Source organism: Erythrolamprus reginae, chromosome 2, assembly GCF_031021105.1.
Source record: "Erythrolamprus reginae isolate rEryReg1 chromosome 2, rEryReg1.hap1, whole genome shotgun sequence".
In the NCBI taxonomy this organism is placed as follows: Eukaryota; Metazoa; Chordata; class Lepidosauria; order Squamata; family Dipsadidae; genus Erythrolamprus; species Erythrolamprus reginae.
The window spans coordinates 272,848,644-272,864,994 of NC_091951.1; the positions used below are offsets into that span (position 1 = coordinate 272,848,644).

At 40.3% G+C, this 16,351-nt stretch overlaps 1 protein-coding gene across 2 annotated transcripts in view; it reads left to right on the plus strand.

The window, feature by feature from the left end:
* Positions 1–4,101: 4,101 nt before the first annotated feature.
* Positions 4,102–16,351, plus strand: part of MAMDC2 (MAM domain containing 2) — a 58,626-nt gene continuing 46,376 nt past the window's right edge. The window contains exons 1-2 of one of the 2 annotated variants that reach the window (XM_070742650.1): positions 4,102–4,250; positions 6,028–6,144. In XM_070742650.1, coding sequence (XP_070598751.1) covers positions 4,220–4,250; positions 6,028–6,144 — 148 coding nt within the window. In that variant the 5' untranslated portion in view covers positions 4,102–4,219. The remainder of the gene's footprint in view (positions 4,251–6,027; positions 6,145–16,351) is intronic. The other variant, XR_011558312.1, reaches the window with a different exon arrangement.

The following is a 16,351-nucleotide window of genomic DNA, read 5'->3' on the forward strand; positions in this document are numbered from 1 at the left end:
ATGTTAACAAAAGAAAATTAAAAACAAAACATAAACATATATGAATTTCAGATCTTTTCCCCCCTCTAAATAGTACGTTCCCATTTTGTTTTTTACTTTAAAACAAGGTATGTGCAGTGTGCATAGGGATTTGTTCATAGGTTTTTTTTATAGTCCGGCCCTCCAACAGTCCGAGGGACAGTGAACTGGCCCCCTCTGTAAAAAGTTTGGGGACCCCTGCTTTACACTATGGCATTTGCCAAGACTATTGTTATCTGGGTGGAACTATAGTTACTTTCAGGCAAGCATTTAGAAACAGAATTCAAATAAAAATTCCATATCATGCTATAGTATTAAATGGTTTCTCAAAGTTCTTTCCATATCTAAGACCTTCCTATAATATTTATTTGACTCATTGTCTATTCACAATTAAAAATGTATTGAATGCAACTTTTACCTTCTTTATTTCAACATTTTTATTTCATGTTAGGTGGGAATTTGTAACTTTTCTTTAATAGTTTTCTAAATTGTTTTAATTTCCAGGGTACCAGAGAGCTGTTTTATGATTTCTCTCTCTTTTTAAAAAAGAAAATCATGGAAGAGAATGGATTCTGATAAATTATGAGGAAATATTGAGATGTTGAGACTCTAGAAAAGTGGTTCCAAATCTTTCTTTGGCCATGCCCCACCTAAGCATCTCTAAAATCCTAATCCCCCCCCCACATATAATTCATACTATTCAAAAAGTGAACTCCTCCTCATGCGGAGGAAGCCTAAAAGGCCATTAACTTAGTTGTATTAGGGTTCCAATTGCCCCCATTAAATATCAAATTGCCCTCCTGTGGGGCGTGGCCCCCAAGTTGGGAATCACTGCTGGTCTAGAAAGAGCAGAGAAGAGCAACAAAGATCATTAGAGGACTGGAGGCTATAAAGTACTGTTCCTGGGACTGAGTCATCTCAAATGAGGCTTTTCTGTGATCGCTAGGGGTTGTGAACCCAATAATATGGGGGTCAGTTGTAGGAAGCTTGGCTGTTGTTGGTGATGATCTTACCATCATCTTGTAATTCTGCAATTTACAGGAATACAACAATGAAAATAACCTTGGCCAACATAAAAATAACATTTAAAATGGATAAAATAAACCAAATGCCTTCTGGGAGAACTTTATTGTATTTTCATCTGCTTCCAGATGGTAGTTAAAGAGGAAGATAATCTGATCTCTAATGCAGCTCAACCGTGACGATTTAAAGACCTATGAACTTTAACTCCTTTAGATTTTCCCAGCTATCCAGGCTGACTGGGAAATTGGGGGAGTTGAAGTCCACAGTTCTGAAAGTTGCCAAGATTTGACATCTCTATTCTAACTGGAGGCCATTCCAGATGCCTGGCCCTGTTACTGAGATTGGTGTCCCTGAGCCTTGCCCTTCCTCCCATGAGAAATTAGGAGCTGCTTTACTCCAGCAAGACTGAATTGGTTGAGCCAACCATGTGCTCCTGAAGGTAGGTTGGTGCCATGCCATCTATAGTTCAAGTCTATCTCTTTATATTGCACCCAGAAGTCAACTCCTGTACCCTCTGCACTGGTGTAATGGGTTCCTGCTGGCAAGTCCTGGCTAATCTGGGCTATTATATTTTGGGCTATCTGAAACTTCTGGTTTTTAAGGGCAGCCCCATGCAAAGCAAATTTCAGTATTCCAAGTGAATGGCAGTGAAGACAGGAGTCTTCAGAATAATATTAACTTGCAATCTGGTTAATAACTCATCACATGTATGGAGACATCGAAACAGAATACCCTACGAAAGCAGACTATCAATCCTAGGTCTAGAAAGTTTAGAACTACGTCGCTTAAAACATGATCTAAGTATTGCCCACAAGATCATATGCTGCAACGTTCTACCTGTCAATGACTACTTCAGCTTCAATCGCAACAACACAAGAGCACGCAACAGATTCAAACTTAATATTAACCGCTTCAAACTTGACTGTAAAAAATATGACTTTAACAATCGAGTTGTCAAAGCGTTGAACTCATTACCTGACTCAGTAGTGTCAACCCCTAACCCCCAACATTTTTCCCTTAGACTATCCACGATTGACCTCTCCAGGTTCCTTAGAGGTCAGTAACGGCCGTGGATAAGTGCACCAGTGTGCCTTCCGTCCCCTGTCCAATTGTCTCTCCTTATCTCATTTATCTTTTCTTCCTTTCAAATATGTTCACCTATACTTTTATATCTTTTCTTCTATTCTTTTCTTTATTTATATTATTACATATCTATTCTCTTCAATGTGTATTATGTATTGGACAAAACAAACATACAAACAAATAAATAAATCATGCTGCACACATACAAATTTGGTTCTATTTGGAAAAGGAAGGAATACCCTTAGCTAGGTAAAATGATGACAGAAACCAAACCATGATTTAATTACCTACACTGTGTGGTTCATTAACATTCTTGATGAGCTGGTTATAAGAACGTTATTTAAGAAAAGGGAATGAATTCTAGCTCAGCTCTTTTGCGGTTTAAATAGTCTACATTGGGCTGTCCAACAGTGACAACTTTAAGACCTGTGGACTTCATAAATCACTGAATTCTTCAGCCAGCAAGTTTTAAAGTTTGGACACCCCTGGTCTACATTCCTTTTCTCAATAATTGCTACCCTGAGATAAGGGTTGTCTTGGACTTACAATCACAAGTGAGCCCAACATTTCTATTGCTAAGCAAGACATTTGTTAAATGAGTTTTGCCCATTTTTATTACCTTTCTTGCCACAGTTGTTAACTGAATCACTGCAGTTGTTAATTTAATAACATGACAGTTAAATGAATATGGCTCTGCTTGTCGGACGGTCTCAAAAAGTGATCAGATGATCCCTGGATACCGCAACCCTCATAAACATGAGCCAGTTGCCAAGTATCTGAATTTTGATCACGTGACTATGTGGGCGCAACAACGGTTGTAAGTGTAAAAAAACCTGGTCACATCACATTTTCCAGCAATGTAAGATTGAACGTTCATTAAATGAATTGTTGTAAGTCGAGGACTAGTTGTACAATGTTTTAGGAAATGCCATATTCTGGATTTTGGTCAGTGCCACTTGTGACTCTAGAGTTATTTATTTAATTTATCAAACGTGTAGAGGATAGTAGTAGTTTATATAAAGATAAGTAAAAAGTAACAATAAAAGAGGACAATAGGACAGTAAGACAGGGACGGTAGGCACGATGGTGCGCTTATGCACACCCCTTACAGACCTCTTAGAAATGGGGAGAGGTTGATTGTAGACAATTAAAGTTTTTTGTGTTTGGAGAAGAAACCAGACAGTCAGGTAGTGCATTCCAGGCATTGATCACTCTATCACTGAAGTCATATTTTCTGCAGTCGAGTTTGGAGCGGTTTACATTTAGTTTGAATCTACAGTATTACGTGTTGGTGTATTGCTGCGGTTGAAGATGAAGTAGTCATTAACAGGAAGGACATTTTGGCATATGATTTTATGATCTACATTTAGATCAGATTGGAGGCATGGTAGTTGTAAATTGTCTAATCCCAGTATTTCAAGTCTGGCGGAATAAGGCATTCTGTTGCGGAGGAGCGAAACGCTCTTCTGGTGAAATATATCTGGACTCTCTCGATTGTATTAATGTCCAAATTTAATTAAAAATTAAAATTAATCCATTTTGGTTTTTTTCCCCTTCATGTCCTGATGAGGGAAAGTGATTCCCCTCCCCCCAACCTCCATCGTCAAACTGCATGTCCTGATGACAAGAACAAAGTTGGCCTCCGGGTTCTGCTGCGGAGCATGGAAAACGGCGGCGAAAAAAAAGCCGCCTTGAGGCTCGCTCTCCTAGCAAACTGGAGCGTATTTTCCGAGCCGAGCGAATTCCCGCCCGCGCGTCCCTGGGAGCTGCTGCCAATGGCTGAGGGAGGAGGAGGAGAAGCCTTTTTACTCCGTGTGGAGACCGCGGGGCTTCCCTCACGGACCTTTCCTTCCATTGCTTCCAGCAGCCCCTCCCTCCCTCCGTCTCTCTCGGCGCTGGCGGGCTGCCTCCGAGGCTGTCCAAGCTCAGCTCCTCCCTCATCCCCCCGCAAGGCTACTGCCTTCGCCTCGGCCGCTCGGGGCTCCTCAATTGGCATTGACGCGCAGCGCCTTCGGCTCCTCGAGGCGGGAGAATTGGTGCCCGCCGAGCTGCTTTTTTTTGTCCTTCTCGCATCCCCCTCGCTGCCGGCGCCGCTATGATCTTGCGCTGCCTTCTCGCCGTGCAAGGTAAGGCGGCGGGAGAGGAGGCGGACGGATAGGTTTCTGCACCTGGAACGAGGGTGGGCGGTGGCTTTGCCGCGAAGATCCTCGGGGGGACAGTGGGCATTGGAGCGAGAAGCTTTACGGACCGCAGCCTGACAGATAGACGGAAAGTTATTATGAGGGAATAGCATGAACGCCCCTATTGTTTGGGGAGGGGATTGGCTAGAAAGGAAAGGACCAGAGATAACTGTGAGGCTGAGAAAGGAATCATTCTTTGTCAAGTGGAACCATTTTCAGAATCTTCCCCTCTCGACCGTCTTCAATTTCAATGAAACTTTGTACATATATTCTTTTCTGAGGGGTATAAAAATGCTGCACACCTCAGTTTTATACCATAAGGCAGTGTTTCCCAACCTTGGCAACTTGGAGATACAGTATTTGGACTTCAAGTCCCAGAATTCCCCAGCCAGCAAATGCTGGCTGGGGAATTCTGGGAGTTGAAGTCCAAATATCTTCAAGTTGCCACGGTTGGGAAACACTGTCACAAGGAATATATGTGCAAAATTTCATTGAAATGGAAGGTGGTCAATTTCAACGAAATTTTGCACATATATTCCTTATGATATAAAACTGAGGTGTATAAAAATTTTGCATTCTTCAGTTTTATACCATAAGGAATATATGTGCAAAATGTCATTGAAATGGAAGGTGGTCAATTTCAATGAAACTTTGCACATATATTCCTAATGATATAAAAGTAAAGTGTGTAAAAAATTTGCACACCTCAGTTTTATACCATAAGGAATATATGTGCAAAGTTTCATTGAAATTGAAGATGGTCAAGTGGGGACACCTGGTCAACTTGACAAAAAATGACCCAAAGTGATAATTGCATAGAGAGAGAGGGGGCCGTTCACAATAATAATAATAAAATAAAATAAAAATGGGTGGGTCATAGAAACACAGCTTTGTCTCAGGTGGCTGATCACCTGGAAAAAAAGTGTTAAAAGTCTCTTAATTTAATTATGTAGTGAAGGTCTCTATTGGTGACTTCTTTGTTCTAGGTCCTAGAATCTATGAGAAGCATCTTCAGGAAGATGCATTAGGAAGCTGAATTTATTTTGGGCTATTGCATTTCCCAGATTTTTAAAAAATGTTTTTTAATTTTAAAAAAAAATTAGATTAATCACATTTTAAAAAATACAGGAAAAAACATTAAACAAACACACTAATAACTATACAGTAAGACCCCTAGGGTTCTCTTACAGCAATTCATATCAATGATTTACATTTATACGGTTTGTGTAACTTACATATTTCTCTGCTCTTTTTTTTTAATAGTACCTCTTCTTTACCACTCAATCACAACAAATATTTGTTGTGAAAAAAATTGTGTTTCTATCTCCACTCCCTCTAAATTGGATCAAGACAGCTATTCCCCTAGAAAATGCAGTGAGGCACGACTGATAGAGAAAGGCATAGAGCACATTGAGAGAAGAGCAGGTGCATGAAGCATGCACTTACTGGGTCTTGTAGAGTAGCAAATGAGATAAAATTTGTAGTGGATTCTACAGCAATCGTGTTACATCTGTAAAACTGGGAGGCAGTCTCGGGGAACTGTTAAAGACTGCTACTGCAGTTTTCATTGCTTCTGGTGTGGAAGTGCACGGTTGATTTCCATTGAATTGAGCCAAAGGCTGTCCTGTACTTGGTTTCCTGAAGTGCATATTTCTCACAGACTCCCTTTCACAGCAGATCCACTCTTTTATGTTGCAAACTAAGCCAGCTTTGTCTTCTTTAGTTTTGCAGTTAGCCAGAGCCCTTGAATCAAAAGCTGTTGGCTCTTGTGCCTTTGAAGACAGCACTTGTGGCTATGAAACGGACACCACTGCTCTCCCGTGGGTTTTGAATGAGGAAGGTAAGAAAAAGTTTTTTCTAAGGTGATCCTAAGCTTGTTTTTTTCAAACCACATATTTTCATAGTAATACTAATTAACACTTTATTGTTTTTTCCTTAGTTTTTAGATGTTTTAAATGCTAGATTTCCATCTACAGACTTATTTGCAGACCAAATTTTAAAAAAAATGCACACTCACACTTCCACACTCCACACAAACATTTTTACTGACTGACTTAATGGCTTACTTGAATTTAAATTATTCCAGACATTCTGTGGACATTTATACTTATAGACGAGACAGTCTCTTGTCTATAAGTAGTTAAGCATTTTATCACCGTCTCAAGCAGAAATGCTAATATGTTTGTAGCAGACAGGAGGCCTTGCATCTTTCTGATAAAGAATATCTGTGAATAAAGAATGTTCCACATTTTGTTGGTGTCCTGTTTAATAAATGGGGGAGGAGATGATTATGTGCTCCCCTTCTCACTTTTAATAATTATAGATGACCATAGAATAAATTTTGTTTTTATGGGTTATATAAGTAACACCTTTTTTAAAAATGGACATGCATGTGTAGAATATTTTCAGTATTTACTGGACTAGAAATCACTTATGTCAATGTGTCTTAAAGTATGGCCCAAGGACCCTCACCCAACACATTCTCAGGAAATCAAAACTACATTTGTCAGATATTAAAGATAGTTGCAAAAAATTTAAATGTCATTCTTCTCATTCTTCTGTTTGTTAAAACATAAAGATTTTTTTCATTAAAATATTCTACACATGCATGCCCATTTTTAAAAAAAGGTGTTATTTATATAACCCATACATAAGTGATTATAAAAAGCCTACGTTCTGAAAAGCTTCCCCAGGAAGATCTAACAATCAATATGCTTACATACTGATTAGTATACAGTGATCCCTCGATTTTCGCGGGGGTTACGTTCCAAGACCTCCCGCGAAAATCGATTTTCTGCGATGTAGCGGCGCGGAAGTAAAAACACCATTTTTGGCTGCCTCCGGCGCCCTCGCTGCTACCGCCCGCCCGCCCGATCCACCACGTTCCCCGTAGGCACCCGCCCACCCGCCGTTCGCCCGGCCACTCGCTCACTTTTATTTCAGAGGTGGGTAGCAAGAGGGACGCTCCCGGCTGTCGGATAACCCGAGCTTGCGCACGGCGCTGTCGGGGGAGGAAGGCGAAGGCACTGATGCCGGGAAGACCGAAACGGGGGAGAGAGAGAGAGACAGCCTGGCTTAGCCGGAGTTCTCCTTCTCCCGCCGCCTCCCCGTGAGGCAACTTGAGGGGCTCCGCACCCGAAAAGGGAGGGAGACAGGCACCCGAAAAGGGAGGGAGACAGGCGTCTGTCTGGTTGTCTGCTGCTCCTTGAATGAGGGGCGTGCGGTTCCCTACAGCAGGGGAAGGAAGAATGGGAAGGGGGCAGCGAAGAACTGATCCGAAGTTGGGCTTTAATAATGTCTTCTGCTTTCCCTTTAAACTAGAAGAAGGGGGCGTCTCGGCCGTTCGGCTCGAAGGGGGTGGGAGAAAGAAGAGGGGAGACGCCTCGGGGAAACGGGGGTGTCGCTGGCAGGGAAAGAGTTGTGCCTCCTCCTCTCAGAGGAGGGTCGTTCCGTGCAGAAGAGATTTTAAGGGGGTGGCAGCTGAAAGCGCGCCCGCCTCTCTCTCTCTCTCCGCGCTTTCCTCAGGGAGCCCCCTCAGGCGTCCCCCGGCAAGTGCCAGAGGGACCGAGCCTGGGGAGCCGCATTGCTGCTTCGTGTTGCCTGGCTGGGTGGGTGGGGGGAGGGGACGGCGGCGGGAGTAGTAGTAGTAGCGGAGGTGGAGGCGGCTCCCCGCAGCGCCTCGGCTGCGCTGGCCTCTCCGCTGAGCGGCCTAAGCGGGCCGGGTTTCTTGGGCCCTCTGGGTTGATGGGAGGCTTCCCGGGCGCCTCGGCTTCGGAGCCACCCGGGTGTTCCGGCGCCTCCGTGCGTGCGCGGTTTAGGAAACAGCGCACCGGAGGCTTCCCTCTTTTGCAGCCTCGCGTTTAAAACTGAGGCAATTTCCCTCAACAAAACGCTTGTGCAATTCTGCCCCCACTGATGAAGAATGTCAGCTTGCTCGCCGCTCGCCCGCCCTTCGCCCGCCCTTCGCTCGGCCGCTCGTTCGCCGCTCGAGAGCAAGAGGGGGAGAGATAGAGAAAGAGAGAGAAGGAAAGAAAGAAAGAGATGAGAGAGGGAGGAAGAGAATGACAGGAAAGAAAGAGAAAGAGACAGAGAAGTGACTCTTGGTGATGACGTATGACGTCATCGGGTGGGAAAAACCGTGGTATAGCAAAAAAACCGTGGAGTATTTTTTAATTACCGGTAATATTTTTTGAAAAACTGTGGTATAGCGTTTCGCGAAAATCGAGACCGCGAAAATCGAGGGATCACTGTATTCCTTGACTTGGCTGCCTAAGTGAACCTTATCAAGAGCAAGTGGTTGTGTGTTTTGGGCCCCACAGGTCCTAAAAATACTGACGTGCTTGTAATTTGGGAGTATTCTTCGTCTCACAGCTCCTTCATGAAAAGACCAAGTGGCCTTTGCCTTGTGTCCATTTCTGGATCTGGGACCTGTTCAGGGTCACTCATATTTTACTCATCTCTTAAATAGTTTAGAACTCAGGGTGCATAAGGCTGTTCTTGACTACCATTCTTAAGCTTCAGTTGGTCAGATTTCAGTGTCATGGGTAACTATGACTGCTTCTTGTTATACCTGTATAATAGCTTCATTCAATAAACTAGACCTGCTCTTTTTAGGCCTCTAAAACTTTTGAAAGTCTTGGTTATTATCTATAAAGTTCTACATGACACAGGTTATTGTGGATCCCCTTTTCTCAAAGATATTTGCCTTTTCATACATTTTGGCAGAGAGGACAAATTCCAGATCCCTTTTCCGAAACCTTATATAATCTAAAAATACCTTCTCAGTGGTGGCTCCTGCTCTTTGCAACAATTGCCACCTCCAATATATAGTCAGCCACAAATCCTGCAAGCCTTTAGAAAGGCAGTTATGGTAAGACTTGGTTCTTTCTTTAGGCATGACACTAAAGATATGCAGAGTTCTCATTGGTGAGATATATTTTAGTCCTGATCTCCATTTAATTGTTTTAGTTTGCTTTAGTGATGTTACTTTTCTTCTGTATGTTTTTAATTATTTTGTATGTTATCTAGAGTAAGATTGTTAAGAGTTAGGTGGCCATCTAAATGTTACAAACAAACAAACTCATTCATTCATGGAATTAATAATAATAATAATAATAATAATAATAATAATAATAATTATTATTATTATTAATTGGATTTGTATGCCGCCCCTCTCCACAGACTCGGGGCAGCTAACAACAATGATAAAAACAGCATGTGACAATCCAATAATAAAACAACTAAAAACCCTTATTATAAAACCAAACATACACACAGACATACCATGCATAACTTGTAATGGCCTAGGGGGAAGGAATATCTCAACTACCCCATGCCTGGCGGTATAAATGAGTCCCGAGTAGTTTACAAAAGACAGGGAGGGTGGGGGCAATTCTAATCTCCAGGGGGAGTTGGTTCCAGAGGGCCAGGGCCGCCACAGAGAAGGCTCTTCCCCTGGGGCCCGCCAAACGACATTGTTTAGTCGACGGGACCCGGAGAAGGCAAACTCTGTGGGACCTTATCGGTCGCTGGGATTCATGCGGTAGCAGGCGGTTCCAGAGGTAGTCTGGTCCAAAGCCATGTAGGGCTTTAAAGGTCATGACCAACACTTTGAATTGTGACTGGAAACTGATCGGCAGCCAATGCAAGCCACGGAGTGTTGAGGAAACATGGGTGAATCTTGGAAGCCCCACGATGGCTCTCGCGGCTGCGTTCTGCACAATCTGAAGTTTCCAAACACTTTTCAAAGGTAGCCCTATGTAGAGAGCGTTGCAGTAATCGAACCTCGAGGTGATGAGGGCATGAGTGACTGTGAGCAGTGACTCCCTGTCCAAATAGGGCCGCAACTGGTGCACCAAACGAACCTGGGCAAACACCCTCCTCGCCACAGCCGAAAGATGATGTTCCAATGTCAGCTGTGGGTCGAGGAAGACGCCCAAGTTGCGAACCCTCTCTGAGGGGGTCAGTAGTCCCCCCCCAGGGTAATGGACGGACAGATGAAATTGTCCTTGGGAGGCAAGACCCACAGCCACTCTGTCTTGTCTGGGATGAGTTTGAGTTTGTTGATACCCATCCAGGCCCCAACAGCCTCCAGGCACTGGAATATCACTTCCACTGCTTTGTTGACTGGATTGGTAGAATCAAAATGTAAAAGAAAGGTAATTTTCTTTTTTAAGTGCATAAGGGCAGAGGATTTAAGAGCAACCGTGTTGCTTTCTTTTGTCTGCTTCAGAGCCTCTTCTCAGCATCACCTATACTTACAAAATGGAAAGTAATTTTTCCATGTACATCAGTTCACAGAAATCTCTTCGAGTTTTGCAAATAGAAAAGACTCTAAGGCCACATTATCTTTTTGGTGTTCTGTAGTATTTATCAAAGCCAGAAGTTGCTTCTGTATAAGCAATGTATCTATGTCAAGGTAAGAAACATGGGGAAGGTCAACGTTATTGAGGAACGTTGTGTTATCTTTCTGTTTTGGCTCATAGAATCATATTGTAATCTTCAGCAAGTTGAGTCTAATTCAGTTAGCCTGGAACTACCATTTATCCATATTTTCCTACACTATCTATTCATCTTGCATATTGGTTTGAGATTTTTTTAAAAACAGTTTTCTCTTTACTAGGTTAGCCTATTTATTCAGTTAATGTAATACAATTGCCGTAACCCATGCTTACAGGTGACTTCTTCTAGCATGGATTTTAACAGACTCAGACTCAATCCCTACCAGACAGAGTGGCTTTCTGCCTGCCAAGGACACCCCCATTTGTCCGTACATCACTCGGGGGGGGGGACTTTTGATCCCTTCAGAGAGGGTCCGCAACTTGGGCATCCTCCTCGATCCACAGCTGACCTTGGAACATCATCTTTCGAATGTAGTGAGGAGGAATTTGCCCAGGTTCGCCTGGTGCACCAATTGCAGTCCCTGCTCACAGTCACTCATGCCCTTATTACCTCGAGGCTCGTCTACTGCAATGCTCTCTACATGGGGCTAGAGTGTTCAGAAACTACAAATCGTGCAAAATGCAGCCGTGCAAGTGGTCATGGGCCTTCCTAGTTATGCCCATGTTTCTCCAGCACTCTGTGGACTGCATTGGCTGTCGATTGGTTTCCGGATGCAATTCAAAGTGTTGGTTATGACCTATAAAGCTTTACATGGGATTGGACTAGATTACTTGTGGGACCGCCTCCTGCCGCATGAGTCCCAGCGACCGGTTAGGTCCCACAGAATTGGCCTTTTCCAGATCCCGTCAATTAGACAATGTCACTTGGTGGGGCTCCGGCCCTCTGGAGTCAGGTCCCCCCAGAGATTCGTACTGCACCCCCTCCTCACCTTCCATAAGAGTCTGAAGACTCATCTATGCCACCAGGCTTGGTACCATTAGACCTTAGCCCCTGGCCGACGAGTGTGATGTATGCCTGTGTTTGAATGGGAATGAGTGATTTTTAATGGTACTAGGATTTCTTAGAATAATTAGTTAATTAATTGGATTCTTAGATATTCTTATTGATATGCTGTAAGCCGCCCCGAGTCCATGGAGAGGGAGAGCATATAAATAAATAAATAAATAAATAAATAAATAAATAAATAAATAAATAAATAAATAAATAAATAAATAAATAAATAAATAAATAAATAAATGGTATAAACATAAACAAAAGCAAAGTAGGTATAGGTATCACTCTGTTGCTGAAGTCGTATTTTCTGCAGTCGAGTTTAAATTGAATTTGAATCTATTTTGTGCACATGTGTTGTTGCAGTTGAAGCTGAAGTATTCATTGACTGGTAGGACATTGTGGTAGCTGATTTTATGAACTACATTTAGATCAGATTGAAGGTGACATAGCTCTAGGTTTTCTGAGCCCCAAATTTCAAGTCTGGTGGAATAAGGTAGTCTGTTGCGAGCACAGGAGTGGAGGACTCTTCTTGTGAAATATTTTTCGACTCTCTCAATTGTATTAATGTCTGATATGTAGTGCGGGTTCCAGAAGGGTGAGCTGTATTTGAGGATTGGTCTGGCAAATGTTTTGTATGCTCTGGTTAGCGGTTTAATATTGCCAGAGAAGAAACTACGCCAGATTAAGTTAACAACTCTTAGTGCCTTTTTGGGAATGATAACTTTTTTTTAGAAATAAGATTAACTACCCATTTCAATTTTGAATTCACTTATTTAAAACAAATTTTTGGACATGCAAAAAGAATAAAAATCTTGTTTTAATTTTTTTTAGAAACTAGATGATATTTTCAATTTAGTAATATCTTTGGTTACACAGTTTGATTTATTGCTGTTATTCTAGTCACTGACCTGAAGATTTATGCTTGAATAGCATCAATGAATCTTAGAACAGCTGTATAGTATGTGGTGAACAGAACAATAATCTAGATAAATCAGCATGTCAGACTATTAAGTATATTTTTGTTTTTAGAAAGTAAAGAGTTTTCTGTGCTTTTGAGTAGTATTTTGTGCTGCAGTATTTCTGGTATTAACTGTTTTGCCTTGGTACAGTTAAGCTTCTGTCATTCATAATATTTTTTTTTTGGGGGGGGGTGACTTTTAGAATTGTCTTAGTAACCTGACTTGGATAAGACAGTTATATTAATTTGTTTAATAAGTAAGAGCTGTCATCCTTTCTTATTCTAACCATTCTTTTTCATAATTAGACCTTGCCAGAAATCATTCCTTGCTGCTAAAGAATTCTTGAAAACATGTGAATCAAATTGTCTTTAGATTGAAAATCACTTTGAGGAGAATATTTATCTTCTGAGCTAATTATATGGAAAACTTATTTTTCTTTTTTCAATGGAAGAATACTGCATCGCTCTGGACATCTACTGGAGTTCATAAAAACAATAAAGACACTTGGGGTAGTTTAATAGAAACCCACTTTTATAAAATTCTGAAGTCTTCTAAAATTTTGTATTATCGCTTTTTTTTAAAAAAAGAAGAAATCAAAGACTTTCCATTTTAATTTTTCAATAATGGGGCACTATGCAAATAATACAGAGCCTAAATTACACCCACCCACCCCCAATTCATGTGCAGAATAAAAAACCCATTGCACCAGAGGGACCTAATTCTAAATCAGTTGTAGGCCAAGTGGTAGTGGGGGTTGTGTTCTTCTTCATTAATTTACTTATGGTATGTCATATTTAGCCAGTGAACATGTACACTATATCTGAAGGCTTTTCTTCTTCTCAACACATTCATATACTGAATGGAATTACAGTATACTGTTTAAACCTGTGCTACATTAGGTCAGTTAAATCACCAAGTGCAGTTTGGCTCAGTTTATACAATTTGTTCTGTTTTCCTTTTTAGGTAGTAGTATTATTTGGTAGATGCCAATCTGATGTAGGAACAAAATGCTAAGTAAGTGCTGCAGACTTTGTGGCCATATCATATTTATTTCTTAAAAATTAATAAGTAGTGAAATGTTTAAGAAGTTAGTATGCCAACACTTTTAGTAATATACTTTAGGAACTATGCAAAAATTAACAAATACAGGACAAATAATGTAATAAAATAAAAATGCTGCATCAATGTATATTAACATTATAACATTGAATATTTCTTAAAAAAGAAAACTTACTTGTCATTTGGAGAGGTGTTAAATATCAAGTTTACTAAAATAGAATGATTTCGACCAGCCTTTTAAAATGAACAGTTTGGCGTCAACTTACAGAATACAGATGTTCTCAACCATATTTTTCCAGTGATATGTTTGCATAATGAAGGCACTAATGCTTAGAAATGTTGTTGAGGGCCAGTCTTGGTCCTGAAAGATTCTAAGGTGCTATAATGTTTTCCCTCTTTTAAAAATAGTTTTGAATTATTTGATAAGATTATTTTTAGTTAGGTTTTAAATAATACATTTGAACTTGCTTATATTCCATTCCTTAATTAAACAGGTAAAAATTAAAACATAAACCAAATGAATAATGTGAATCTACTAGGAGGTATATTACTTTATATACCTTATTTGTTACTTAACTATTATATAATTCAAGCAAATCTGCATAGCTTGTATTAATGTGGGGTGGGGTGACTCAAGAAAAACAGGGCAACAAGCATAGGTACAACTTTGAATTCAATTTAATTCAATTCAATTTATTAGATTTGTATGCCGCCCCTCTCCGAAGACTCGGGGCGGCTCACAACAACAATAAAAACAGTATAACAATGAAACAAATCTAATAATAAAATTACATTAAAAAACCCCAACAATTTAAAAACCATACAACACATACATACCAAACATAAAATATAAGAAAGCCTGGAGGAGATGTCTTAATTCCCCCATGCCTGGCGATATAGGTGGGTCTTGAATAACTTGCAAAAGACAAGGAGGGTGGGGGCCGTTCTAATTTCCGGGGGGAGTTGATTCCAGAGGGCCGGGGCCGCCACAGAGAAGGCTCTTCCCCTGGGGCCCACCAAACAGTGTTGGCCTTCTCCGGGTCCCGTCGACTAAACAATACCGTCTGATGGACCCGGCCCTCTGGAATCAGCTCCCCCTGGAGATTCGAATTGCCCCCACTCTCCCTGTCTTCTGCAAGGTGTTAAAGACCCACTTATGTCGCCAGGCATGGGGGAACTGATTCCCCCTCCCCGCTGATTATAGCACTTGAGAATGGTATGATTGTGTAGTATTGTTTTTTTTAATATTAAGGGGTTTTAATTCTAGCTTTTACTAATACAGTATTAGATTTGTACCACTGTTTATTGTATTTTATTATTGTTGTGAGCCACCCCGAATCCTCGGAGAGGGGCAGCATACAAATCTAATAAATTATTATTAATAATTATTAATAAATTATATTATTATTATTATTATTATTATTATTATTATTATTATCATCATCATCTTATCAAGAAGGTTGTGACCTATTTTGTCAAATGCCTTACTGATTCCAATTATACTATGTGCACAATATTTTGCTGGTCCACAAATTAGAGATGTATGACAAGTTATCAGAATAGTCCTTTTCGCTATGTTTTGCTGCATTTTACATGTTTCATTGTTGAGAGCTATGTCAGGTTCATATTGAGCCAAAGGAACTTGCCCAGACTGTCTTACAGTTTTGGTCTTATATTTGTAACAGTACTTTTGGATTAGCATATTTTTATGAGCTTAGTGTAAGAGTAAAAATCTGTTTGGAAATCTTAACACATATCTTTGTAGAAAGCAGCATAATCTTGTAGAAAAGGGAATTTCTCATATACAGTATTATAACTTTTGCCTCTGGAACCCTTCACTGTTTGCCTATATTACCATGAATGCATACTGTCAGCTTTTAAAAAATATTTTTCTTGAGTGTGCAACTATTTTTTGACATGTTTGCTTTGGCAAATGTAAACTAAAAGATTTAGGGAGATTACTTTGGAGGTAAAGCAACTGCCTTTTCTCACCAAATTTGCTTTTTATACTGACAAATCTTTATATAAAATATAATCTATGATCTTCTGTAAGTGGTTTGGTAGATAAGGAAATTCATAAATCATAAAAGTTATCATTGATGTATGCAGCAGTTTAGTAAAAATTAATGGTTCTTTAAAATGTGTAATGCTGTATTGCTAAAATAAAAACAACTTGAGTGTTCCCTTTAGTTTTTTCAGGAATATTTTGGAATATACAGTTTTCTTTTTAGTAAAAAATATTCTAAAGTACTGGAAGAAAAAAAAACTGAGGAGGGGGAAATCCATAGTTGTGCCTTACACACAGTGGTTACTATAGTGGAAGAGATGAAGACACTGCATCACACAGCTTTCTAGCTATGATATTTTAGCTATACTGTAATGAGTTTAAGGGAATTGAAAATCATTACATTATTGTTTCTAGTTACAATTCTGCTGAAAGGATAATATTTAGTTGGGACTCTTGCTTTGGAAATTTATGAATATATGATGACAGCAGGAAACTAGCATGATACTACTAATGGAGCTAACAACAAGGGGAATAAGGGCTTTATTTTATAAAGAGATAGAGCTGATTTCAGTCTTTTTCAGAAGACTCGGGTTTTTTAAAAACTTTTTTTCAAGTTTTAGAACTTC